The sequence below is a fragment of the Podarcis pityusensis genome (assembly GCF_964106645.2).
Source record: "Podarcis pityusensis genome assembly, chromosome: 6".
NCBI lineage: Eukaryota > Metazoa > Chordata > Lepidosauria > Squamata > Lacertidae > Podarcis > Podarcis pityusensis.
In genome coordinates, this window is record NC_138030.1 from 96,673,089 (window position 1) to 96,701,044 (window position 27,956).

A 27,956-nucleotide genomic window follows, 5' to 3' on the forward strand; every position below is an offset into this window, starting at 1 on the left:
TGCGCGCCCCCGCCCCCGGCTCCCCGGCAGGGCCTTTATAAGCGGGAACTACTTTTCCTGAGGCGGGCCCCTGGCGCGAGGCAGCCAATGGGCGAGGCGGCGGGGCGGAGTTCCGCGCGGTCACAAAGGGACCGTTGGGGACAGAGCACAGAGCCGGCGCGCGGTCTTCTTCCGCGTGGCGCGCGCAGGAGTCGGAAGGAGTGCCGCCCTGTTCCCTCTGGGCCTGGCAGGGGCCCACGCAAGAGAAGCCCTGCGGAGGAGGATTGCTCCCCTTATTGCTCCCTCAAGGCGGACTCTGAGGGGGGAGGGGTGGCTGCTGTTGGCGCAAACATTGAAACCTTAAGGAGGCTACACCGTGAAGCGCCTTGGATACGCAAAGTCCGGTTGGGGAAGGGGGGACTCCACAGTGTTATATCGCATATACAACGCATATAAAATGCCTTTTCTTTAAAAAAAATTGGGGGGAAGCAATTTATAGGCATTGTGTATGTAATAAAGTACTGTGACACCAGATGGCCCTGTGGAGTCTTGTCTTTCCCAGCTGGATTTCCCTGTACAGTGGAAACCCCACATGTGACGTATGCTAGATGGAGAAATAGTTACCTGCCCAGTGTTGCTTTGTGAGCTTCAACTAAGAAGCGTCTGCTGGATCAGGCCAGTGGCTCTTCTAGTCCAGCATCCTGTTCTCACAGTAGCCAACCAGAAGTCTATGGAGCAAAACCTTCCTACTGGAGTGTAGATTTGAACCTGGGACTTTCACAATAATTCAAGCCTTACATTCTTACATAGTAGCTAGTCCTTGATAATATTTCTGGCAAATCTGGTACGGTGTCTTATTTTCACAGCAGAACTACTAAAATTTTGGTAGTTTGGATATAATATTGAAATGGTGCACAATATGGGACATGGGACTGCTGTTCTTATGTTTGTATAAACACTGTCCAGAGCAATCTGATTGCATTTTCCTGTTTGACTAGAAATTTCACAGTTGGACACATTCTTATTGATATTATTGACTCCAAATACATTTGTGCTTGGGTCACAATGTTCTGAGAAACAGGACAACAAAACAGGCGAACACCTGCCATCCCATATTTTCATCTAGAGGGAATCCTTGAGACACTGAGTATTTAGATTCAGTGAGAGAAAAGTATTAGCTGTGTATTGCAGTAATGCACCTCATGGGAGCCGTCAATCATGTTTTTGCCCCTTCTTACTCATTCCAGCCCTTATAATTGAAAACTCAGATGTTGCTAAAAGCCAGCTGGATCTGTTCCCTATAAAGCAAGAACAAACAGCTACTATTGTTCTGCAGCTCAGTAGAATTGTGTCCAAAAAGAGTTTAATCAGATTGGACTCTGTGGGCGATAAAAAACCCACCAGATTTTATTCTAGAATAACAGCAGACCTAATCTGACTTAAGTAGAGACTAGTCTTGCTGGTGTTCACAGTTCTTAAAAAGAGGGCAGGATGAATGCTCCAGAGCTGACTTTGCGGAAGAAGGAGGAAACTCATAACGAACAGAAGTTTTACAAATAAAATAAAATGGTGGAGTATTATGAGAGTAATGTGAGAGGAAGTGGGTGGCCTTGCTAACCCTTTTCCTTTGAAACTAGCATTTTGGGAAGAAATGCTTTATTCTCTTTGCATTCCAGTGCCATGATCACACTCCTCACCCTATGCTGGTCTGCACAGATCAGCATTAGATCATGTGTGCCTGTGTGTCCATGTGCCTGAATGTATACATCTGTGTGTACAGGTGTGTGACGGCCTGCCCAGTTCAGCATGCAGCCCCCCTAAAGTTTTGTCATGAGGCAATGTGGCCCTTAAAGCCAGAACAGCTAGCCACACCTGCTCTTCTGTCTAGGCTGCATCTACTGACAATTTAGAGCATTGTGAATAGTAGCAAATAAATTGGCATCTTTCCATTCCATCATATCCTGCTCAAGCTAGCCAACAACAATGAAAACAACTAACAAAATGAACATATAAATACTCATCACATATAAATATGATAAAGAACAGATATAAACAGGTCAATAGAATCAACCCATCTGTAAAACAGAGGACCATCAAAACCCATTAAAAACAAGCAGTATAAATACCAAGTCAAGCTGCTTTTTAGGGAAGTTTGTCATTATCAATCTTCTCATAGAGGAACAGTTGATAAGCTTTTGAGGAACCTCTAGGCACTTCAGAAAATGGTTTGAAAACAAATAGTAGCAGCAGCAGCAGGGGCACATGATGGACTGGAGACAGGACTCTAAAGCACATCTGTCCCTGCCCCTCAGGTCTGCCACAAAGGGAGTTATGGCAGCTGGACAACTTCAGCACTGGTTCATTTTGTAGCAGCACCTGGCATTCCAAACGACACATGAGTTAAATATGTACAGTCTAAGCAACCATCAGTCCAACCTGATTTTCTTATCAACTGCTTTATGGCAGCATACATAAATAACCTGGAAATGTCAAGGAATGGTTTGTGTGGAGTGAACCTCTTGAAAGACAACATACAGTCTAGTTATTGCAGTTTTAGTTAAGTGGAGTGGAATGAATCTTCCTTCCTTGAAGACAATTGTAGTCTTGGTGCTAGTTAGCCAAGCAGAAAGCCTTTGGCACAGCTACCTTTCCCTACCCACCTTTTACTTGTTGCCTCTCTGTGAGCCAGAAGCCTTGCGCCAACTTTGGCACTGTGATCCAAAGCCACTTATGTGGAAATAAACACAACTGAAATGAAGGATACTTCTTTTCACATAATGTGCTTAGGCTCAAGGTGTTAAGAGAGATCAGCCCAGATGTTGGCCGAGCCCTTGTACTAATCCCTGGATGGCAGTACAGAGACATACAAGTCTAGCTAACTCAGCAATGGCTGCAGGGATTCCTATAGCCACGTATTCTGGCTGCAAGACATCCATCTCTCTAGCATAAGCACTTGCTCCCCAAGATAATGGCTTCAGTTCTTGTTTGAGTGGGTAAAAAATATTTGCAAGGGCAGAAGAAGGTGCAAATTATTCATGTAAACACATCTTCTATTTTGGTCCAAGATGCATCCGCAGTAATTGATATCCATTTATGTCTGTGGCAAGTTTTGGAAAAGTGAGCTCAAGGTCAAATTGCTTATTTGATCCCTTCTGTAGATCTGCTTAGATTAAAACCTGCCAAATGAAATCACTTCTTCTGAAACCAAATATTCTGCACTGTAAGCTATAACATATTAACAACTGTTAAAAGAAGAAGGGATTTTTGTTTCTAGGGTTTCAGCAATGAATTATGGGCAGAATGCCTTGTTAAAGCTGCAGCAGCAGTCCATTGCGACTTCACTGTATGTATATCCAAACACAACTGCAACTGCTATGGTTGTACTTATTACAAAGATTTACACAGAGCATATAAAAGATATCAAAGTCAAACTTATATTCTGTTTCCATTCTTCAGGAGATAGTGCTGGTGCTTTTATAGCCAAAATGGCAGCGTGTGTGTGCGCGCGCACACACACACGTAGCAGTCAGGTCCAGGGGAACCCCAAGGTTTGCAGAAGTACAAAAGATACTGAGAGGAAAATCTGTACAGAACCCCAACCCAATAGCCTATTGAGAACTGGGCACATAATATTGACTGATAGGCTGAAGGGAGCAGCCCCTGACTTTTCCATATCCTGTCTGAACAAATAGCTCATCCCCAAAAGAACTGATGCATTCTAGAACCATAGAATTGTAGAGGTGGAAGGGACCCCAAGGGTCAACTAGTCCAACCCCCAATGCCTGTATTTTGGGATTGGTGCATTTAATTTTAAATGTGACAAGGTCTGAGAACAGAAAATCACCACTTGTGATTTTTTAATTTTATATTTCATTGTATACAAGAAGAGTTCAGCACAGTATCTGTTCCCTACTTTTAAAAACTATTTTTTGGCTGGCACTTGAAAAGCAGGCAGGCTGATCTTGATACGTTAAAATGGAAACTCTCTATTTTTAATACAATTGTATGGTTGTTTCCATTGTTGCTAGCAGTGCCCACTCCAGGGTTTAAAAATAACATTTCCTTCCTTCATAATCTTGTCACATGTAAAAATAACAAAGTGGCTCTCTTACCTATAACAACATTTCATGCTTATACATCTTCAAAGGGTTTTCAAGTTATTAAAATAGGATATGTATTTTTGGAACATACACAAAAATGACTAGGATCCGCTATGTTCCAACATGAAGCAAAACCTACTTGCACATACAGATTAATATCAAGATACTGAATTCACAGACGTTTGAAGTTATTTCTTATATACTGCCATAATGATTTGCATCTTTAATCTTCATACTAAATCACAAAGCTATTTTACACACATGATGACGTGACCTACAATCCAGAAAGCACACACTGTGTGAGCGAGACTTGGGGGGGTGAGGGGAAATTGCCTGGATTATCTTCAAGGCTCTCCTGACTGGCAGACACAGCCTTGTCGTCCTCTTGTGATAAAGAAGCAGCCCCTCCCATGGTGCTCCTGTCTCCCCAACCCAAAAGCAAGGAGGGCCCTTTAAAGGCCAGCCAGCTGCTCCAGCCTCACCTTCGAGACAACATAGAGAGTGCTTCATTTGGGGCTAGCTGCTTGCAAAACTCTCTCAGAAGGATTCTGGGTGCTCTGCAGTGCTTTTTTTTTTCCAAAAAAAAAAGTTTAGGGGTACTCTCATTTTCCTACTCATATTGAAATACTGCCCCTCAATGAGGCCAAACTTAGATCCACAAAATGTTTAGGGGTATGCGTACCCCTGCACCCCCCCTGGAAAAAACCACTGATGCTCCATAACAATCTCCAGGGACTCTGGGGGCTTTGGACTCCTGCTTCCTCTATGAGGAGGAGGACGTTGGCTATCACTTGTTAACTCCAGGCTAAATTGGGGGGGGGGGGGACAGAGCAGACTCCATCATGTTCTCTGTCCCAAGATTCCTCAGCCAGAAGGTACAAACCTGTAAGCCAATAAATTGGATATTATCTGTTGGTAAGTTACACAATTCAGGAAATTCAGGAGAGAAATCCCCATTGTATTTCACATTTTAACCATGTTCATAAATTGAAATTCTGCTAAACCACAGAGCCTAGGACTTGCTGATCAGAAGGTCGGCAGTTCAAATCCCTGAAACGGGGTGAGCTCCCGTTGCTCGGTCCCTGCTCCTGCCAACCTAGCAGTCTGAAAGTACGTCAAAGTGCAAGTAGATAAATAGGTACCACTCTGGCAGGAAGGTAAACGGCGTTTCTGTGCGCTGCTCTGGTTTGCCAGAAGCGGCTTAGTCATGCTGGCCACATGACCCCAACGCCGGCTCCCTCGGCCAATAAAGCGAGGTGAGCGCCGCAACCCCAGAGTCGGCCACGACTGGACCTAATGGTCAGGGGTCCCTTTACCTTTACCTTTAGTTTCCTATAGATTTCTGATATGCCACTCAGCAGTTAAAAGGCAACCTACTGTCAGCTTGGGAGAATGGGCCTCTAATCCACTCCTTTGACAATAATTTAATATTCCCTAATTATTCTCTCTCCCAGTTTCTGGGCCCAATTTAAAGGGCTGGTTTTGACCTATAAAGCCTTAAACAGCTCAGGGTGCAATCAATACCTTAAGGACCACCTCTCCCAACAAGAACCGCAATCATTGTCTGAGGTCCTTCTTTGTGTGCCCCCTCTACAAGAGGCTTGGAGTGTGGCAAGAAGAGAGTGAGACTTTCCTGTGGTGGTTCCCCACTTGTGGAACGCTCTCCCCAAGGAGGCTCATTACATATATTTAGGCACCAGACAAAAATGTTTCTCTATAAACAGGCCTTTGGCTGATTAACAGTCTGCAGCTTTTTAAATTGTTTCAGGAGAGCTATTGGCTTGTTTTTGTTTTATTATGTATTTTGTGTTCTTGTTTTGTATCTTTATATTGTGAACCACCCTGTGATCTTCAGCTATAAAAAAAATCAATCAATCAATCAATCAATCAATTAGAATAATTAGTTGTATCAGCTGCCTCTCTATACAGCAAAGGTTAGTATCACTGTATATATGAGTCTCACTCGCCTTGTCGTGGTGAGTGGGCTTGCACGTTCCTATGACCCTTGTGAGTGAAGCCGTCACGAGTCTCGTACTCCCAGCAGGGTCACCCAAGGTGGTAAGGTCAAAGGGGAGGAGCTAGAGAAAGAATGATCCTAGAAGTCCTCAACAGCAGAACAGGCGGAAGATAAAAAGCGGTATGTTACGATGACTGTGAAGGCGGATGAAGACTGCAGGAGATAAGAATCTTCCGGTCGTTGTGATACTCATGTCATGGCAGTGGATACAGATTCAATCGAACTCAGGAAACAAGGGAGAAACATGCTAAGAGGAAGGCATGCTTGGCAAATCCACACTGTGATCAGCTCCTGCCTGGAAACCAAGGTCCCCACTGTGGAAGGATGTGTGGACCCAGAATCGGCCTCCACAATCACTTAGGAACTCATTGTTCAAACCGTGTTTATGGAAGACAATCTGATTCGGCTACGAGGGATCGCCAAAGAAGAAGAAGGATCTATGGTACTCTTTCTGTGGGAGCATGCATTTATGAATTCTCTTCTTCAGTGCCTGGTCAGCTCAGCTGGTTAAAACATGGCGCTGATAGGGCCACGATGGCATGTTTGATCCCGATGGTGGGGCAGTGGGATCTTTCTGCCTTGCAGGGGTTGGACTGGATGATCCTGGGGGTCCCTTCCAACTCTACAGTTCGTCCTGCACAATTCATATCTGAATGGTTTCACAGTCATCTCATCTGTGCTGCGCCAGCATGGGATCTTGAGGTGCTGCCCTTGACTCCGCTGGCCGGGCCTGGGTACGGGGTGCCCCTGGAGAGAATTCCCCTCCCACTTGGGAGGCTTCCGCTGGCAAGGTGGGTGTGCAGGTGAATGCGGACAGGAAGGCTGGTGATCTCTCACTGCCCTGCCCTTCTCTTCTTTATAGTTTATGATTTTCAGTTTTATACATTTCAGTAATTTTACCATCATTTTAACATTTCAAAACTCAACGTCCTTCCCCCTTTCTGCTGTTCCTTAAATTTATTTATTTTTATGTTTTCTGCATATCCAAATGAATTAATTTGTTCATCTATTCAAGTACTTTAAATATATACAGTGGTACCTCGGGTTAAGAACTTAATTCATTCTGGAGGTCTGTTCTTAACCTGAAACTGTTCTTAACCTGAAGCACCACTTTAGCTAATGGAGCCTCCTGCTGCCACTGCGCCGCCGGAGCACGATTTCTCTTCTAATGCTGAAGCAAAGTTCTTAACCCTAGGTAATATTTCTGGGTTAGCAGCGTCTGTAACCTGAAGTGCATGTAACCTGAAGCATATGTAACCCGAGGTACCACTGTATACTCTTATAAAACTGCAGGTTATTACAAAGTTTTTATCCATTTACAGTTTATTTGTAATAAACCATTTCCATTCTTTTATAAACAGTTGGTTATCTTGCTTTCTTATTTTCCTGGTAAGTTTCGCCATTACGGCATGTTCCATAGGTTTTTGTATCCATTCTTCTTTCGCTGGGACGTATTCTTCTTCTTTCCATTTTTGGGCAAGTAACTTTCTTGCCCATCCTCACAACTGTTGGGAAAAAGAACCCCCGGGGATAAAAACATGATCAAAGACTAGTATATTTGTATTTCAAAAATTCTATATTTCTTTATTTATATATTTGGAATTGTGGGGAGGGGGGAACTGGGCGTGGGAGGGGGGGTAAGAGCTCCGCTTGAGCTGCTGGTCTCACTGCTGCCGTTGCCTGGAAGAGAAAAGAAGAGAAAGGATTCTTAATATTTTAATTGATTCTTATGCTGATAACCCATCTTTCTGCACCCTCCGCCCCACTGCCAGATTTTCTCTGGTCTCCCTGTTCCTGAGGAAGAAAGATCAACACTCACCATCCACGTTGTTATCGGTGGACTCCATCCCCTGGTTGCATGGTCTCACAAAAATCGATCTTATCTTCACCTTCTCCTCCTTTCCGTCCTTCATGATGTTGACCTCCTCCTTCCACTCATCTCCTTCCTCCTTCTGGCAGACCAGGGGATGTATCTTGGGCAACCGGCAGCAGGAGACCAGCAGCCCGCGGAGCCTCCTCAGACTTCGGAACCTAGGGAAGAAGAGGAAACAATGAGGAAATGGGTTCTAGAGATCTCTGTGCTGGATTTGGGGCACCTGGCAGCTAAACCTCCCCTACGTTTCAGAAAGAAGGAGAAATCCTACTTACACTTGAGACGAAGAGAGTCTTTGAATTCTCTCCTGCAACATCTCTGCTCTCCCTCACTAGCTATCCTCAAATGGTTGCTCTTCCCAAAATGCTCAGCCAAGTCACTCAGCAGGGGGACGTGTCACAATGGAGGACATGACCCCCTTACTTTAGCTATCTTGCTTAATAAGGGCCATTGTTCCCCTTCACAGTCACTTTTCAAATCTATCTTTCAGTGGGTTAAGCGGTTTTATTCCATATATCTCAAGCTGGCTTCATCCAGCCCGGTGCATTTCTGGACAGGACAGGAAACCCCTTGCACCCCCCCCTTTCAACATGGCGGGGTCACCAAGGGAAAGCACTTCTGGCCTAGACTACGGCTGCTGTTTCTCACTTCATAGTTCAAAATAACCCCTCTCCACACCCTGTAGTAATCTGTCCAGTATTACGTTTCAGTGTACCCCAAGCTCTACATTTGATTCTTGGCTATTAAAAACTGGTTAAAACCATTTTATTTCATTCACGAAAGAAAACCTGTCATGGGATTCTGATCAAGGTTTATAGACAATGGGTGAGACATTTATTGATCCTTTTTGTAAGTTATTATTTGTCTACTTTAATGTCTTATTTATATATAGTAATCAAGAAGGGGTTGGGGTGGGAAGCAGTTTTGAATATGAAACTGGTGGGTGGCTGTCATGAATTCCGATCCATTTCATAGAATCATGGAATCTTAGAGTTGGAAGGGAGCCAGGGGTCATCTAGTCCAACCCCCTGCAATGCAGGAATTTCAGCGACAGCATCCGTGACCGATGGCCATCCAGCCTCTGTCTAGAAACCTCCAAGGAAGGAGAGTCCACCACCTTCCAAGGGAGTCTGTTTGACTGCCAAACCGCTCTTACTGTCAGAAAGGTTTTCACGAATGTTTAGTCGGAATCTCCTTTCTTTAAACTTGAAGCCATCTGTTCGAGTCCTCCTGTCCAGAGCAGGATAAAACAAGCATCCTCCCTCTTCCATGTGACAGGCCTTAAAATAGCTGAAGATCTCCTCTCAGTATCCTCTTTTTCAGGCTAAACATACCCAGCTCCTTCAAGTATTCATCGTAAGGCTTCGTTTCCAGACCCTCGATCATCTTGGTCACCCTCCTCTGCACATGGTCCAGCTTGTCAGCATCCTTCTTAAACTGTGGTGCCCAGAACTGGACACAGTATTCCAAGTGTGGTCTGACCAAGGCAGAATCGAGTGGTACTATTACCTCCCTTGATCTGGACACTAGACGTCTGCTGAGGCAGCCTAGAATAGTGTTAGCTTTCTTTTGCTGCTGCATCACGCTGTTGACTCCTGTTAAGCTTTTGGTCCACCAAGACCCTTAGATCTTTTCCTCCTATGCTGCTAGAAAGCCAGGTGTCCCCCATCCCATCTTAGTGAATCTGGTTCTTGCTGCCTAAGTGCAGAACCTGACATGACTCCCTATTGAAATTCATTTTGTTCGCTTGCGCCCAGTGCTCCAATCTGTTCATGTCATTTAGAATTCAGATTCTGTCTTCTGCAACATGAGCTACCCCTCCCATTTGGGTGTCATCTGCCAATTCGATGAGCATCCCCTCAATTCTATCATCCAAGTCATTGACAAAGCCATTGAACAACAAGGGGCCCAGGACAGACCCTGGCAGCACCCCTCTAGTCACTTTTCCCCAGGAGGACAAGGAACCATTCATCATGTCCCGGTGGTGGGCGACATTTGCAGCCTGGCGCATTGCACCACCATCTCGGAGCCACACTGCTCCCGTGGCTGTTGCTGTGCCTCCCAGGGTCACGGCCTCCGAGTTCCCGCCGGAACCCAGCTGTTTGAATCGGCCAATCTGCAACGGTCCGGGGGGCGGAGCTAGGAGGAGCGGACCTTACCAATGCAGGCTTCCCTCTGGTCCGCTCCTCAGATTTAAAGGAGGCCAGAGGCCTCTGGGCTAATCTACTTTGCATCAGTATATGGGGGGCTGGGCTAGATGACCCAGGGCCCCTTCTAAGCCTGTTTTCAGTAACACGAGGAAAGGATCCTGTTCATTAGTTATTAATTAGGCATGCGGTCATAGGCATGCGTGCACATGCGGGGTTACAATGCATGGCTAGTTCGCATGTGATCTATGGTCCCACTCGCTGGATCATCACCTTGTTGTGGTGAGTGGGCTTGCATGTTCCTATGACCCTTGTGAGCGAAGCTGTCGGGAATCTCATACTCCCAGCAGGGTCACCCAAGGCAGTAAGGTCAAAGGGAAGGAGCTAGAGAAAGAATGATCCAAGAAGTCCTCAACGGCAGAACAGGCAGCTGATAACAAGCGGTATGTTACAACAGCTGTGAAGGTGGATGAAGGCTGCAGCAGATAGGAATCTACCAGTTTGTTGTGACTACTTCATGCCATCGGAACACAGCCCTACTGTGAAGACTGTGCGTTGGTCAGCGTGCACTGATCTACACACATAAAACAAATTCACACACAGGCGACTTCCAAAACCCCAATCCTAACCCCCCAAAGTCCCATTGCGATTGGCAAATAGTAATGGGGGCAGGATCGTGAAATCAGGAAGCCCCTAGTCATGAACTGGCACATGGGCGGTGGATGCAGATTCAGTCATTCTGACTCCAGGAACGAGGCAGTTGAGCAGCTCGGCAGCTGTATCCATGACTGAGCAGCCCTTTTTAGGATCCACTCTGCTCACCCCGAAAAGAGGGAGGGGCTAGAAAAGGTGCCTTAAACATAGTCTGCCTCCCTTTTCCCCTGACTGGATTACCACACCCAGTGAGGTCACCACCTAGTGGTCGTAAAAGACAATTGAACTTTGGAACATGGAATATACGGACTTTGTCAGATAAAACAGATAGCGAGCATCCTGAATGCAGAACTGCCATCATTGCAAGAGAGCTGTGACGTTTTAACATCAATATTGCAGCGCTTCAAGAGACTCAAAGAGCAGGCGAGGGACAACTGAAGGAAGAAAAAGGAGGCTACACTTTCTTCTGGACAGGTCTATCTGAACAAGAACATCGAATACATGGGGTAGGCTTTGCTATCAAAAACGATCTTGTGAAGCTCCTGTCAGAAGTCCCTGCCAGCATAAATGAGCAACTCTCAACCCTTCGAATAAAACTCACCAAAAAACAACAGGCTACTATTATAAGCGCTCATGCACCAACACTGGATGCCGATGAAGGCATTAAAGAAAAATTTTACTCTCAGCTGGATACCATCCTATCAGAAGATAAAATTATTCTCCTGGATGCAAGAGTTGGGCGAGATTTCTATCTGTGGCCTGGGACTATTGGGAAAGAAGGAATTGGTAACAGCAACCAGAATCTTACTTTTGACGATATGTGCAGCGCACAACCTTGTTATTACCAACACACTCTTTTGACAGAAAAATAAATTTAAAACTTCATGGAGGTATCCTCAGTCAAACCACTGGCACCTCTTAGACTATGTTATTGTCCATGCTAAAGATCGCCGTGATGTCCTCCTCACCAGAGCTATGACGAGCGCCGACAACTGCTGGACAGATCACTGACTAATACGCTCCACGATGGCTATCAAGATTATACCTCAATGCAAGCTTCAAGGAAGGAAACCAAGGCGCAAAATGAACACTCAAGCCCTTCAAGTTCCCATTAAGCGGGATTGCTTCCAAACGACTCTTAAGGACCATCTGCTTTTGGAGTTCTCTGATAAAATCGAGGAACACAGGACCAAGATAAAAACATCCATTATTGCAGCCTGCGAACAAACTATTGGATACCAAACCAAGAAACACCAGGACTGGTTTGATGAGAATGACAGTGAGATTGAGTGCATGATTGACAAGAAAAGGAAGGCCTTTCAGATGTGGCAAAGAGATAGAAACTGTGCCACTAAGAAAAAAACCTATGTCAACACTAAGGCTGAGGTTCAAAGAAGAACCAGAGAACTAAAAAACACCTGGATCAAGAGATCAAGCTCAAGAGATCCAGCACTTAGCCGACACTCATGATGCACAGAGTTTCTTTAAAGCCACAAAGACCATGTGGACAGGCTGCTTGGATGAGTGAAACTGCCCACCTGTCTCCTTGATCCTTGCCCATCCTGGCTAATAAAAGCGAGCCGGGAAGGGCTGGGCGATGGGCTCTGCGGGGTGGTGAATGCTTCCCTCTGTGAGGGAGCCTTCCCAGACCTGCTGAAAGAGGCGGTCATTAAACCGCTTCTTAAAAAAACATCTTTAGACCCGGCCAATATGGCCAACTATCGCCCAGTCTCAAATCTTCCATTCTTGGACAAGGTGATTGAGTGAGTGGTTGCTGAACAACTCCAGGCACGCCTGGAGGATGTGGACCATTTGGATCCCTTCCAATCGGGATTCAGGCCTCATCATGGGACTGAAACTGCCTTGGTCTCGCTGGTCGATGATCTCCGGCGGTCTAGGGACAAAGGTGAGAGTTGTTTCCTAGTTCTACTGGATCTCTCAGCGGCCTTTGACACCATCGACCATAACATCCTTCTGGACCATCTAGAGGGGCTGGGAGCAGGGGGCACTGTTATACGGTGGTTCTGCTCCTTTCTCCTGGGCCGTGTCCAGAAAGTGGTGTTGGGGGATGAGTGTTCAGACCCCTGGGCTCTCATTTGTGGGGTGCCTCAGGGTTCCGTCCTCTCCCCCATGCTTTTTAATATCTATATGAAGCCGCTGGGAGAGATCATCAGGGGGTTTGGGCTGGATGTTCATCAGTATGCAGATGACACCCAGCTCTACCTCTCTTTCAAATCAGAACCAGTGAAGGCAGTGAAGGTCCTGTGTGAGTGTCTGGAGGCGGTTGGAGGATGGATGGCGGCTAACAGATTGAGGTTGATTCCTGACAAGACAGAAGTACTGTTTTTGGGGGACAAGGGGCAGACGGGTGTGGGGGACTCCCTGGTCCTGAATGGGGTAACTGTGCCCCTGAAGGACCAGGTGCGCAGCCTGTGAGTCATTTTGGACTCACAGCTGTCCATGGAGGTGCAGGTTAATTCTGTGTCCAGGGCAGCTGTCTACCAGCTCCACCTGGTACGCAGGCGGAGACCCTACCTGCCCGTGGACTGTCTCGCCAGAGTGGTGCATGCTCTAGTTATCTCCCGCTTGGACTACTGCAATGCGCTCTATGTGAGGCTACCTTTGAAGGTGGCCTGGAAACTGCAATTAATCCAGAATGCGGCAGCTAGACTGGTGACTGGGAATGGCTGCCGGGACCACATACCACCGGTCCTGAGAGATCTGCATTGGCTCCCAGTACGTTTCCGAGCACAATTCAAAGTGTTGGTGCTGATCTTTAAAGCCCTAAATGGCCTCGGTCCTGTATATCTGAAGGAGTGTCTCCACCCCCTTCGTTTAGTCCGGACACTGAGATCCAGCGCCGAGGGCCTTCTGGCAGTTCCCTCATTGCGAGAAGTGAGGTTACAGGGAACCAGACAGAGGGCCTTCTCGGTAGTGGTGCCCACCCTGTGGAATGCCCTCCCATCAGATGTGAAGGAAATAAGCAGCTATCTTATCTTTAAAAGACATCTGAAGGCAGCCCTGTTTGGGGAAGTTTTTAATATTTAATGCTGCATTGTTTTTAACACTCGATTGGGAGCTGCCCAGAGTGGCTGGGGAAACTCAGCCAGATGGGCGGGGTAAGGTAAAGGTAAAGGTACCCCTGCCCGTACGGGCCAGTCGTGTCCGACTCTAGGGTTGCACGCTCATCTCGCTTAAGAGGCCGTGAGCCGGCGCCGTCCAAAGACACTTCCGGGTCACGTGGGCAGCGTGACGAAGCTGCAGCTGGCGAGCCAGCACCAGCGCAGCACACGGAAACGCCGTTTACCTTCCCGCTATAAAGCAGTACCTATTTATCTACTTGCACTTAGGGGTGCTTTCGAACTGCTAGGTAGGCAGGAGCTGGGACGGAACGACGGGAGCTCACCCCGCCACGGGGATTTGAACCGCCGACCTTACGATCAGCAAGTCCTAGGCACTGAGGTTTTACCCACAGCGCCATCTGCGTCCCTAATAAATCATCATCATCATCATCATCATCATCTATGGGCCAATAAGCAAACGGTATCACACTATTAAGATAAAGAAGCTATTGCACTGCACTGGAAAGAACATTACCAACATCTCCTTAACTGCAACTCCCCCGTAGCTGCTGAGGTCCTCTCACAAATTCTGCAAAAACAAGTTAGAGATTAGCTTGCAGTATCTCCAAATCAGTGGACCTGATGGGATACCTGCCGAAATCTTCAAAGTGGGCGGAATTGGACTTACACAACAACTTCACAAGCTCATCAAAAAAATATGGGAAAGAGAAGAGATCCCAGCAGACTTTAGAGATGCCAAAATTATCAATCTCTTTAAAAAAGGTGACAGAACTGATTGTGGAAACCATCAAGGCATCTCATCGAGGCAGCTAATAAGCTGCGGCCGGCAAAATTCTTATCATAGAATCATAGAATCATAGAATCATAGAGTTGGAAGAGACCACAAGGGCCATCGAGTCCAACCCCCTGCCAAGCAGGAAACACCATCAGAGCACTCCTGACATATGGTTGTCAAGCCTCTGCTTAAAGACCTCCAAAGAAGGAGACTCCACCACACTCCTTGGCAGCAAATTCCACTGTCAAACAGCTCTTACTGTCAGGAAGTTCTTCCTAATGTTTAGGTGGAATCTTCTTTCTTGTAGTTCGGATCCATTGCTCCGTGTCCGCTTCTCTGGAGCAGCAGAAAACAACCTTTCTCCCTCCTCTATGTGACATCCTTTTATATATTTGAACATGGCTATCATATCACCCCTTAACCTCCTCTTCTCCAGGCTAAACATGCCCAGCTCCCTTAGCCGTTCCTCATAAGGCATCCTTTCCAGGCCTTTGACCATTTTGGTTGCCCTCCTCTGGACACGTTCCAGTTTGTCAGTGTCCTTCTTGAACTGTGGTGCCCAGAACTGGACACAGTACTCCAGGTGAGGTCTGACCAGAGCAGAATACAGTGGCACTATTACTTCCCTTGATCTAGATGCTATACTCCTATTGATGCAGCCCAGAATTGCATTGGCTTTTTAGCTGCCGCATCACACTGTTGGCTCATGTCAAGTTTGTGGTCAACCAAGACTCCTAAATCCTTTTCACATGTACTGCTCTCAAGCCAGGTGTCCCCCATCTTGTATTTGTGCCTCTCATTTTTTTTGCCCAAGTGCAATACTTTACATTTCTCCCTGTTCAAATTCATCTTGTTTGTTTTGGCCCAGTTCTCTAATCTGTCAAGGTCGTTTTGAAGTGTGATCCTGTCCTCTGGGGTGTTAGCCACCCCTCCCAGTTTGGTGTCATCTGCAAATTTGATCAGGATGCCCTTGAGTCCATCATCCAAGTCGTTGATAAAGATGTTGAATAAGACCGGGCCCAAGACAGAACCCTGTGGCACCCCACTAGTCACTCTTCTCCAGGATGAAGAGGAACCATTGATGAGCACCCTTTGGGTTCGGTCAGTCAGCCAGTTACAAATCCACTGAGTGGTAGCATAGTCAAGACCGCATTTTACCAGCTTCTTTACAAGAATATCATGGGGCACCTTGTCAAATGCCTTGCTGAAATCAAGGTAGGCTACATCCACTGCGTTCCCTTCATCTACCAGGCTTGTAATTCTGTCAAAAAATGAGATCAGGTTAGTCTGACATGACTTATTTTTCAGAAATCCATGCTGACTATTGGTGATCACAGCATTCCTTTCTAGGTGCTCACAGACTGTTTGCTTAATGATCTGCTCCAGAATCTTCCCTGGTATTGATGTCAGACTGACTGGGCGGTAATTATTTGGGTCCTCTCTTTTCCCCTTTTTGAAAATAGGGACAACATTTGCCCTCCTCCAGTCTGCCGGGACTTCGCCTGTTCTCCAGGAATTCTCAAAGATGACTGCCAGTGGTTCTGAGATCACATCTGCCAGTTCTTTTAATACTCTTGGATGCAGTTCATCTGGCCCTGGAGACTTGAATACATCTAAACTAGCCAAGTATTCTTGTACTATCTCCTTAGTTATTCTGGGCTGTGTTTCCTTTGCTGAATCATTTGCTCCAAATTCTTCAGGTCGGGCATTGTTTTCTTTATCGGAGAAGACTGAGGCAAAGAAGGCATTGAGGAGTTCAGCCCTTTCTGTGTCCCCTGTTTGAATTTCACCATCTTCTCCTCTGAGTGACCCCACTGTTTCTTTGTTCTTCCTTTTGCTACGAACATACCCATAAAAGCCTTTTTTGTTGCTTTTAACCTCTCTAGCAAGCCTGAGTTCATTCTGTGCTTTAGCTTTTCTGACTTTGTGTCTACACGTGCTGGCTATTTGTTTGAATTCCTCTTTGGTGGTTTCCCCCCTTTTTCCATTTTTTGTACACATCCTTTTTTAATCTTAACTCAGTTAAAAGTTCTTTAGATAGCCACCCTGGCTTCTTTAGGCACCTTCCATGTTTCCGTCTCATTGGTATTGCCTGACGTTGTGCTTTTAGTATCTCCCTCTTAACAAACGCCCAGCCATCATGAACTCCCTTTCCTTTTAGTATTACTGTCCATGGGATCTCACCCAGCACTTCCCTAAGTTTTATGAAGTCGGCTTTCTTAAAGTCAAGAAATTGAGTCCTAGTATGCTTGGCTGCTCCTTTCCGCTGTATAGTAAACTTCAGAAGAGCATGATCACTCGCGCCTAATGATCCTTTCACTTCTACCCCACTAACCAGGTCATCAACATTGGTTAGGACCAGATCTAAAATGGCTGTTCCTCTTGTTGCTTCTCCCACTTTCTGGACAATGAAGTTGTCTGCAAGGCCAGTGAGGAATCTGTTTGACCTTATGCTCTTGGCTGAGTTTGATATCCAACAAATATCCGGGTAATTGAAGTCCCCCATTACTACTATCTCCCTTCCTTTTGCATGCTTGGCCATCTGTTCCAGGAAGGCATCATCTATGTCCTCCGTTTGGCTTGGGGATCTATAGTAAACTCCCACAATGAGGTCACTGTTATTCTTCTCTCCCTTAATTTTGACCCAAATGCTCTCACTTTGGCTTTGAGGTTCTAAATCTTGGATCTCTTCACAGGTATACACATCCCTGACATATAACGCCACTCCTCCTCCTTTCTTGTCTGGTCTGTTTCTCTGAAATAGATTGTATCCCCCCATTATTACATTCCAATCGTGGGACTTATCCCACCAGGTTTCAGTGATGCCTATTATGTCATATTTAGTTTGCTGTACCAAGAGCTCAAGCTCATCTTGTTTATTTCCCATGCTTTGCGCATTAGTGTACAGACATTGAAGTCCATTAATCATTCCCCCGTGTTTCTTATTTAAGGATTTTTTCCTCCCACCACTAGGTCTGTGCGCTGTTTGCTCCATTTGGTCTATGACATTTGGATGATCATCTTCATCAATTGATAGACTCCTACCTTCAGGAGCACTGTCTCCCTCCCCCACATTAGTCAGTTTAAAGCCCTCCTGATGAGGTTTCTGAGATTTTTGGCAAAAACATTTCTCCCAACCGTTGTGAGGTGCAGCCCATCGCTTGCCAGAAGTCCATCTTCAAGAAACTGCAGTCCGTGATCTAAGAATCCAAACCGTTCCTGTTTACACCATTTGCGAAGCCAGCTGTTCACTTCCACTATTTTTTCCTCTCTCCCTGGGCCACGTCGTTCAACTGGGAGGACAGATGAGATGACAATTTGTGCATTTAATTGCTTCAACTTCCTGCCCAGAGCCTCGTAGTCTCTTTTGATCTTCTGGAGGCTATTGCTTGCAGTGTCATTGGTTCCCACATGAACCAAGAGGAAGGGGTATTTGTCAGTGGGTTTTATGATTCCTTGCAGTCGTTCAGTTACATCTTGGATCTTAGCCCCGGGGAGACAGCACACTTCCCGAGACATCTTGTCAGGCCCACAGATCACTGCTTCTGTTCCCCTCAGTAGGGAATCCCCTATCACCACTACACACCTCCTCTTAGGTTTGGTCGGGGTTCTTCCGTGAGCTGTCCGTTCCAAGGTCGCCTGCACATTCCCTGAGGACTGACTTTGCTGCTCGTCTTCATATACCTGATCGACTGTAATGAGGGAGAGATCCTCAAATGGAGTCTGCTCTTCGTCTTCCATGCTAGGGGAGAGGACCTCAAAGCGATTGTGTATTTCTAAACAATCAGAGCGAACCTTGGGCCTCCTACTTCTTTGAGTCACGTTTCTCCATATATCTGGCTCCTGTGTTGGTGTACTAGCCTCCTTGTCAGGGGAGTTCCCTGTCTCCTCCTTGGTGGAGACGTTGTGCTCTGTTGCTTCCAAGAAAAGCTCCAGCTCCCTAATTCTTTGGAGCGTAGCTACACGTTCCTCCAGTTGCTGGACTTTGTCTTTTAAGAGGGCAATCAACATGCAATTGCTGCAGGTAAAGCTGCCTGCAACCTTTGGCAAGATGGCAAACATTGCGCAGGAACCGCAGGCGACTGCAGCTGTTCCCTCCCCCTCCATCTTGAGAACGTGTCGTTGGGGGTGGCTACAGCGGTCCTCCATCAAAAAAAAAGCGTAAAGACAGGACAAATAACTCCCCCCACAAAAAAAAACCTAGGTCTCCCCCAACAAACGTTTGAGACTAGCTCCCCTAAATCTAAAAGATGGATCAAACTGCTAATCAGCCACAAAGAACCACACACACACAAGAAAACCCTTTTTGCTCCTTCTTCAACTGCTGCCCTGCAAGCTCCTCTTGCAAGGATCTTAGCAAAACGTCTCTTAACAATATCCAAGGTGACCCTTCCTGAATCCCAAAATGGTTTTCGGCCTTCTAGGGAGACAGAGACATGATTTTCACCACTCAACAGCTTCAAGAAAAATGCAGAGAGCAAACCCAACCCCTGTATATGGTGTTTATTGACCTGACTAAGGCTTTCGACACTGTAAATCGTAATGCCCTGTGGACTGTCCTTCTGAAAATTGGCTGCCCAGATAAAGTTGTAAATATCATTCAGCTCCTCCATGATAATATGACATCAACAATCGCAGATAACAATGGCTCTCAAAGTGAGCCATTCACAGTGGGATCAGGTGTTAAACAGGGTTGTGTTATTGCCCCAACTCTATTCATTATTTTCATTGCCATGATCTTACACTCTGTCGAAGGGAAACTCCCCACCAGAGTAGAAATCATATATCGAACAGGTGGAAAGCTCTTCAATCTGAGCAGGCTGAAAGCAAAGAGTAAAGTTACTGTAACTTTCACCATAGAGCTTCAGTATGCTGATGACAACGTAGTGTACGCACACTTAGAAGATGACCTCTGAACTATCCTAAATATATTCGCAGAAGCTTACGAAAAGCTTGGCCCATCGCTCAATATCCAAAAAAACCAACGTGCTGCACCAACAAGTACAAAACAACCCCTCTGCAGTGCCACAAATCCAACTCAACGGTATAACATTGGAAAGTGTCAATCACTTCTCCTACCTGGGCAGTTATCTTTATACAAGGGTCGACATTGATGCCAAAATCCAGCATCGCCTGAGCTCTGCGAGTGCGGCTTTCTCCCAATTGAAGTGCAGAGTGTTTGAGGATTGGGACATTCGCAGGGAAATCAAAATGCTTGTTTACAAAGCTATTGTACTACCAACCTTACTGTATGCTTGTGCAACATGGACCACTTATACATGCCATCTCCAACTCCTTTAAAGATTCCATCAACGGTGTCTCTGAAAATTTTTACATATCATTTGGGAACAAGGGTGAACTAATGTCAGTGTACTGGAAGAAGCAAAGATCACCAATGTCGAAGCAATGATTCTTCAACATCATCTTTGTTGGACTGGTCATGTGGTGCGGATGCTGATTATTGTCTTCCAGAGCAACTACACTATTCCAAACTTAAAAATGGAACGCATAATGCTGGCGGGCAACAAAAGAGGTTTAAAGACTCTCTCAAGGCAAATCTTAAAAAATGTAGCATAAACACGGACAACTGGGAAACACTGGCCTTTGAGTGCTCCAATTGGAGAACAGCCTTTACCAAAGGTGTCGTGGACTTTGAAGACACTCAAACTCAGGACGAAAGGGAGAAGTGTGCAAGAGGAAGGCAAACTCTCACCATGATCAACTCCTGCTAGGAAACCTATGCCTCCACTGTGGAAGGACGTGTGGATCCAGAATTGGCCTCTACAGTCACTTACTGTCTCACTCTTAAGACCGTGTTCGTGGAAGACAATCTTACTCGGCTACGAGTGGTTGCCAAAGATATATGAGTGCAAATGAAAGTCCATAATCTTTAAATTCAATCTGTGTAAATGGTGCAATCAGTACTTTACAGTCAGAATCTCAGCTGCCTTGATGTATACAGAAGAATGTGAGGAATGTCTCTGTGGTAGGGATGTTGTCAGTGCCTTTCTGGAAGGATTAAAGCTTTATGCATTGGTATTACACGAAAATCCCTTGGAACAGGACCACCAGTTCATACTCTCTCAGGAAGCAGCAGCTAATGCAGTATCAAAGATACTTTAGGCTAGAAATATTAGTGAGCTGAAAGGACATGTCTCGTTAAAGAAAAAAGGTAGAAGGGGAATTCACTCCTGTGCTGGATTACCTTCCACCTAAAGGGGTTGCTAGAGCATGGAAATCATCTTTTGAGACAAGATGCTCTCCAAACTTCCTCCAAAGCAAGATCCCTAGGTAATATATTTGGCAAGAGTTGGATAATATTTTAAATAACTAGCATATTCAAAGGCTTCACAAAGGAGATTTGCTAAACTTTAAACACTGAACAGTGCAGATCTGTGATTCTTCCATTTTTTTCTGAATGAATAGGTTTATTGTCACCATTTACAATTTTTTACTTCTATTGTTATTTATTAAAATAATGTTTCCCTTAGGCTTCTAGAGTGATAAAAGGCTTTTACATGACACAGAAGGAAAAAGGAATTGAGAATGAGGAAAAAATAGAAGTGTTATTAGATGCAGACTTCTGTAATGTCCAGCTGCAATGGAAACAGATTCAAGGAGAGAATGAACTGAACTGGTGGCATCTCTGCTGAGCCATTGGAGAGTCTAGCCTCATCGTTTTCTCTGCTATTGCCTGATGGAGAATGGCTCCTTCCCGATGACACTTGAGGGAGGAACTTCTTGGAGCTGGTGTCTCCACAGACTCAGTGGAAAGGCCCTGCAGCCCCATCTCTTCCTCTGCTATAGTTTGATGGAATGGTTGTCCCCAAACACATAGTGGCAATGCTTACAAAAATCAGTATATGGAAAAGAGTTTTGAAAGCATGGTAGCCTCTCATTTAGTCACAGTCAAAAGCTCCTTATGCACTTAGTTAATGACTATGACAACCTTAGGGTCATTAATTGCAATGGGTCTACTCTGAGTAGGACTGGCATTGGATACAACCCTTTGTCTTGATAGGCTTCATTCTTATAGGATATGAGAGCATATTCACCCTGCTCATGGTAGGCAGTTTGCTCCATGTTTCAGCAAACACAAAATGATGATGGTAATAATCCTAATCCTAATCCTAACAATAATTTTATTATTTTATTCCACCTGACTGGGTTGCCCCAGCCACTCTGGGCAGCTCCCAACAGACGATTACGTGTTCAAAAGGCATGCTGACCCACATAAGGGGTGCACATGCGTGAAAGTCTGCTTCCATGCATAGACAGGGAACACGCAAATGGGCAGGGGGTGTTTAATGTCTCGCACTGATCCAGCTATTAGGCTTGTGTGTAGCTCAAGTGAAGAAGACAAAACTCTGGCGATGCCAATTAGCTGTTTGAGGGTGGATGGCTGAATTTAGGCTCTGCTCGCACTTCTGTTTACTGTACACACACTGCATTTCCAGTGCTGACTTTTTAATCTTTGTTCACACCACGTTATCCAAAATACATACGTATCCTGTACTTTGTGATAAAATGCTACTGTTTGGTGCATTTTCCCTCCAACAAGCTTCACAATGATTAGCCATTCCACACTGTGAACACCTTTGCATAATGTGCAGACACTCCCATCCCAGCAACACCTCTGGTGGTGTACACAAAACAGAAATGAATCTGACACTAAGGAAGCCTTTGCGGATGTGAATAGCTAGAGGGGAAAGAGCTGTGAAACACACCTGGGGGGAAACAACTGAGCTCTAAGGTGGCAATGTGAGTTTCCCTCACCTATTGCCAACTATCTGACCTGTGCTGTTGTCATGTCTTGATGGTTTTGGACCAAAATGTGAATGACCGATCTATGTCCTTAAATGCCTGGAACTGCTAATTGTAACTCCCAGGTGCATGCATGTGGGCGCTCATGGAAACGCTGCTGTTTATATGTTTGCTGAAGGAAACACCAGTGTAACAAATATATACCTGCAGCAATCATAGTTCCCTCAGAAACTGTAGAGCTGCCAGTATTCACCAACCATTAGCTAAAATCTCTCTAGTATTTTGCAACCATCTGCACTTGTAATCTTCTAAAATTTAGTAATAAAAAATACTTAAAAGTAGGCATGCAAACCTATGCCATATATTTAGCAGTGATCTGTCATTTCATCTATGATTTAATTTAGTGTCAGCTGGAAGTTTTGCATCCTGTGACATAGTTGAAAGGAGCTGACAAATTGCCTTTAGTTCCCACATCAATTTGTACCTCAGCAATTCTTGGTTGAACAAAGACATGTATAGAAATGTGCTTGCCTTTCCGACCCACCCTGCCTTCTTTAAAAGGCAACCAGGCCTTGCACAAGAGCAAGCCTATCTTTGTTTGCATTCCTGAATCTCAAAAAGGCCTGGGGAGATCCCATGGTGATAACAGTCTCATTCTTAGGGACAATAAATCACAGCTGGTCCCTAGCCATGTCTGGCAGAACTGATCCATGACAGCACTGAGAATGACATGATTCAGACCAGAGCATGACCAGGAAGTTGAACAGATCAGGGATTACGGGAAAAGGGTTTGCGTAAAAAAGTGAAGTGTGGATGCAACAAATGGGTGTTTGGAAGCACTTGGATCAAGCCAGTCTTCTAGTCAGAGAACCAAAACTGGCTGAGGTTCCCTGACAAATGTACACTCTGATGCCGCAAACTTTGACTTTTTTTCCTGAGCAGCATGTGGAATTTCCCTTATTCCTCAACCTAGCCGAAATTAAGTCTCCAAGGCTGCAATTGTCTACACGAGAGCAGGCCCCGTTCAACTCAGTGGGACTTGGGTTGACATGCATAGGATTGCATTCTAAGTACAGTACAGGGAGTTGTATTTCTTCATTATCATTCTTTGTTTTCTTGGACCTTTCACTCTATTCCACCCCCTTTCCTTTCTTCTGTATCTCCCCTACAGCCGAAATTCAGATAGTACCCTCCTGGTGGCAGGCATCCATTTTGTTTTCCAATATATGATGGTGTTCTGTAAGTGAAACTAGTATGTTGCAATTAATATAAATAATAGTGCTGTATGAAATAGTGCTGTATGGCTATAAAGGGAATATAGTGATTCTGGCCATATGCTTCTGATCGTTACTATGAATTATAAAATAATATGTAACACATAATAATGTGCAGTTAAAGTAATGTTTTTATTTTCAGATGCCTCATTACTTCATATCTTAGAAGTCTACTCCTAAAGTACTGAGAAGTTAATTGCAGGAAATAGCTCAGATGGATTTGAAAGCAGCTTAATCCTTCTGGATTGTTGGAGGTTTTGACTTTTATTGAGTATAAAACTTATTTAAAATCACATTAAAGCCCCTTCATAGAAGCTTCCTGAAACCGTACACACATAGTTAGTCTCTTTCTTAAACAGTGAGTAGTATTCTATTGAAAGTGGCTGAGGTAAAAAGCAAACAATACAGGGAGCCAACAAAGAAACATATTTATTCTGGTCCAGCAGAAAATACTCTGGTCCAGAACTAGGCCTAATGTAAGTGGGAGCAGATGGATGGAAACAGTGCCATTTGACTATCTTCAATGCAGGCTGAATTCAGTCCCAGAATCGTCAAACCTCTCAAGAATCTCTAGCAAATCAAAGAATGTATTATATGTAGTACACATGGATGAGAAATACAAAGCACTCACGGCACATGAAAGAAAAATGCATCTCCCAGAATAAAAATACAACAAAAAGTCCTAATTGGTAGTTATTAGCATATAATAATCAATATGGAAATAGGAGGGGGTAGAAACCTGTTTACATGACATTTGTCAAGTGGGTATCATTTCCCAAGTGATTCAATTTAACGATTTATCTCAGGTGGATTTATCAATGGGCTGACATGTTTAAAACATGATTGGAGACCCTTAGCTGTATCTTTCTGGCCCCAACCTTTTGTCTGTCTCACGCAAGTCAGTGGGACTCGCTTCTCCCCTCCATCTGCTTCCATTACAAGCATTTTACTTTGGTGGTGCACCAAACCTAGCATGTGCTAGCGCTCAGCCACTGGATCTGTTTCACTATTGGGTGCAGCTTGGAATATAAAGAGCATTCGTGAAGAGGAATGGTGAGCAATACCTTTCGCTCACCTCTGAATAAAAACCTAGGAAGGCCTGTGTTGCACATCTGGAGGCCTGTCTAGCCCAGCCTTGTTTCCCCAGCAGCCAAGCAGGTGCCCATGGGGAGCCCTCAAGCAGGGCATGATCCCACAGCACTCTCCCCACTTGTAATCCTCAGCGACTGGTATCCAAGCACACAGTGCCTCTGATACTGGAAGTAATATGTAACCCTTATGCCTGGTGGTTTATTCATAGCCTAATCCACACTGGTGGCTACAATTGCATCTTATGGCAGCAAATCCGTAGTTTAACTCTGCCCTGTGTGAAGAACTTCATTTTGTCCTGAGCCTCCCACCTTCCGGTTTCATGGGGTGACCTCAGGTTCCAGTAGAATCATAGAATCGTAGAGGGGGAAGGGACCCCAAGGGATCATCTAGTCCAACCCCCTGCAATGCAGGAATCTCAACCTCTGCTTAAAGCCTCCAAGGAAGGAGTGTCCACCAGCCGCCTCTCGTGGGAGCCTGTTCCACTGTCAAATGGCTCTTACCATCAGAAAATTATTCCCAATTTTTAGTTGGAATCTCCTTTCTTGTAACTTCAAGCCATTGGTTTGGGTCCTACCCTCTGGAGCAGAAGAAAACAAGCTTGCTCCATCTTCCATGTGACAGCCCTTAAGGTATTTGATGAGGGCTATCCATCTCCTCTCAGTCTCCTCTTTTCCAGGCTAAACGTTCCCAGCGCCTTCAGCCATTGCGCATAAGCCTTGGTCTCCAGACCTGTCTCCCTGTCTACTTTCTCAACACCAGACATAACTTTATGCACCTACATGTTCCTAAATTACATGGTCAGGAGAAAAAGGCACTCTACATATGCCCAGAGACCTGAGGAAGAGCAGCGCTTTCACGCAGCAACAATCAAGCAGCCCCTTTTCTTCTGAGAAACTAACCTCACCCCGATTCGACTCTCCCCTCGGCGGGGCAGCGCCTTGGGCAGCCCGGAGCCCTCGCTCAGGTTTGTGGCGAGGAGGAAAGAGGAATTGAATGGCTTTCAATGACTCGCCGTGCCCCTTCTAACCCGAAAGGCAGAAGTTCTCACGGCGGGCTGGCCCGCCCCTCTTTCTTTCGCCAAGAAAGCGGACTCTGCGAAGCCCGGCAGAAAGGCCCTTGCAAGGCGGCGGCCGGTTTATTTCCCAGCAAAAATCGGGGGGGGGGCGGAGGAGGGAAAGAAGCGGATTAAAACTCCGCTCTGGGAAAGTTTTGGGTGAACTGCGAGAAGTTTGTGGGGTGTTTTTTTTTTTTTTTTGCGCTTTCCAATCCCGCAGGAAGTTCGGGCTTTGGAGCCTCCTCCTCCCCCTCCCCCCCCCCCGGCCAGGCATTCCAAGCGGGACCCGCGCAGCCCCCTCCCCGTCCCGGCGTGCAGCGCGAGCGAGCGAGCCAGCCAGCGAGAGAGGAGGGCGGAGGGCGGGCGTGGGGTGCGCGTCGCCTGCCAAGTCTCTGCCGGCGCCTCCCGGGGCTCCTCCTCCTCCTCCTCCTCCTCTCGCTCCCGGCCGGGCCGTCCGCTTTCGGTGCGCGGCTGCGAGGGCGCGAGCGAGGGCCGTGGGTTTTGCGGGCGAGCGGGATGGAGCGCGGTCCGGGTCGGGCGCTGCTGGGTCTGCTGGGTCTGCTGGGTCTGCTGGCGAGGCTGGGCGGCGGCGCCATGGACGAGTGCGCGGACGAGGCGAGCGCGCGGGCGCAGCGCTGCATGCCCGAGTTCGTCAACGCCGCCTTCAACGCCACGGTGGCGGCCACCGACACGTGCGGCAGCCCGGCCGAGGAGTACTGCGTGCAGACGGGCGTCACCGGGGTCACCAAGTCGTGCCACCTGTGCGACGCGCAGCAGCCTCACCTCAGCCACGGCGCCGCCTTCCTCACCGACTACAACAACCAGGCCGACACCACCTGGTGGCAGAGCCGCACCATGCTGGCCGGCGTCCAGTACCCCAACACCGTCAACCTCACCCTGCACCTCGGTGAGTGGGGGCTGGGGGGCCTCGGGGCAGCCACCTTGCTCAAGGGAAGGGTCCAGCGCCGGCGGGCGGGCGGGTCGGGCTCCATCCACTGTAGTAGCTTTTCGAAGCTTGCTGCCGGAGTGGGCAGGCGATGGCTGCAGCCTGCGGTTTATGCCTCAGAGCAGTGCTTTCCAAACTCGAGTCTTCAGCTGTTTGGGGACTACAACTCCCATCATCCCTAGCTAGCAAGACTGTGGTTAGGGATGAAGGGAATTGTAGCCCAAAAGCAGCTGCAGACCCAAGTTTGGGAAACTGGTTTAGAAGTACTGTCTCCAAAATAGGAGATTCTGTTTCCTTATTAAGGCTGATTGCGGTTGATAGTTCTGCCTCCTGCAGATTTGTTTAAACACACACACGTGTTGTCACTGATAAGGACTACCATTGCATCTTTGGCAGGGCAAAGTATGTCTTTGCCTGGGAGTGTTGCTTGCCAAGTCCAGATTCCCAGAGCGATTATTCAGCACACAGGGAGAAGTTGCTTTGTGGATGCTCTCAGCACATTGTATAGCGTGAAAATAAGTTTCCGGACGAGGCCTCGACAAAGACTTGGGTGTCCCCTGTAGTTTGCAGGGGGGGGGGGGGAAATACCTCCTTTTGCTCTGCCTCTCCCATTGGGGAGATGAGAGGATTCCTGAGGTCTGGGGCAGAGCTCAGGAGGGCATGTTTTCCATGCTGGGGTTCAAGTGAAGGAACATGCACACTCATAGTCAAGAACATGTGCAGAGTGCCTTTACCACATTTGGCCCTTGTGAGAATCCTCCCTCCTGACCAGAGGGCAAGTCTGTTAGGTGTTACTTGCTTCTGAACTTTCATTGCTGACATTATTTCGTGTAGCCAGACACATTGCCTCTCCTCCCTTGCTTAATAACTTAGCTCCATCGCCTCCCTCCCCGCAAGTCAAACTGTTGGATTTCTAACAAATAAGGGACGTGCTGCAGTTGTACTGTCTACAGTCCTGTGCAGACATTGTTTTATTTGGTGTACTCTTTAAACTGAATCTGTTGGAGCTAAGTGGGTGTTCATGCTACAGCAACTTGCTATGATTTTAATTTGTTGTAGTGACATTCTCTCTCCCATTCCCCAAGCTCCCCAAGTTTTATTTTTTTTATTTATTGAACTTGAGTTAATTGTATAGACTGCTGGTTGGGTATTGTTCTCCATTGTTTTTTTAAAAACCTCCCACTGCAGGTGTACAGCA

At 46.3% G+C, this 27,956-nt stretch overlaps 2 protein-coding genes across 5 annotated transcripts in view; one reads left to right on the forward strand and one right to left on the reverse strand.

Annotated features, from left to right (window-relative positions):
* Nucleotides 1-7,668: 7,668 nt before the first annotated feature.
* Nucleotides 7,669-26,847, reverse strand: LOC308480626 (uncharacterized protein). 4 transcript variants are annotated; one of them, XM_081012417.1, is made up of 3 exons: nt 8,245-10,173; nt 7,916-8,127; nt 7,669-7,776 (listed from the first exon to the last, which is right to left on the reverse strand). In XM_081012417.1, exons 1-3 carry the CDS (start codon nt 8,283-8,285, stop codon nt 7,685-7,687), a joined length of 345 nt encoding a protein of 114 aa, XP_080868543.1. In that variant the 5' UTR covers nt 8,286-10,173; the 3' UTR covers nt 7,669-7,684. The 4 variants fall into 4 exon arrangements, 1 of the variants encoding a protein (XP_080868543.1); XR_013988139.1 differs by lacking the exon at nt 8,245-10,173 and adding an exon at nt 26,754-26,847 and having other exon boundaries at nt 7,669-8,127; XR_013988140.1 differs by lacking the exon at nt 8,245-10,173 and adding an exon at nt 25,663-25,816 and having other exon boundaries at nt 7,669-8,127.
* LAMC1 (laminin subunit gamma 1) overlaps nt 26,314-27,956 on the forward strand; it is a 118,363-nt gene continuing 116,720 nt past the window's right edge. Inside the window, exon 1 of the mRNA XM_081012022.1 lies at nt 26,314-26,719. Within this exon, the coding sequence (XP_080868148.1) occupies nt 26,329-26,719 (391 nt within the window). The 5' untranslated portion in view covers nt 26,314-26,328. The remainder of the gene's footprint in view (nt 26,720-27,956) is intronic.

What these genes read in the sequence shown, in the direction of transcription:
- LOC308480626 (XM_081012417.1), bottom strand. Translation starts at nt 8,285, where the DNA reads ATGTTGCAGGAGAGAATTCAAAGACTCTCTTCGTCTCAAGT. An exon ending in AGACTCTCTTCGTCTCAAGT is followed by an intron (nt 8,128 to 8,244) that starts GTAAGTAGGATT and finishes CTTCTTCCCTAG; the next exon opens with GTTCCGAAGTCTGAGGAGGC. An exon ending in CACCGATAACAACGTGGATG is followed by an intron (nt 7,777 to 7,915) that starts GTGAGTGTTGAT and finishes TTTCTCTTCCAG; the next exon opens with GCAACGGCAGCAGTGAGACC.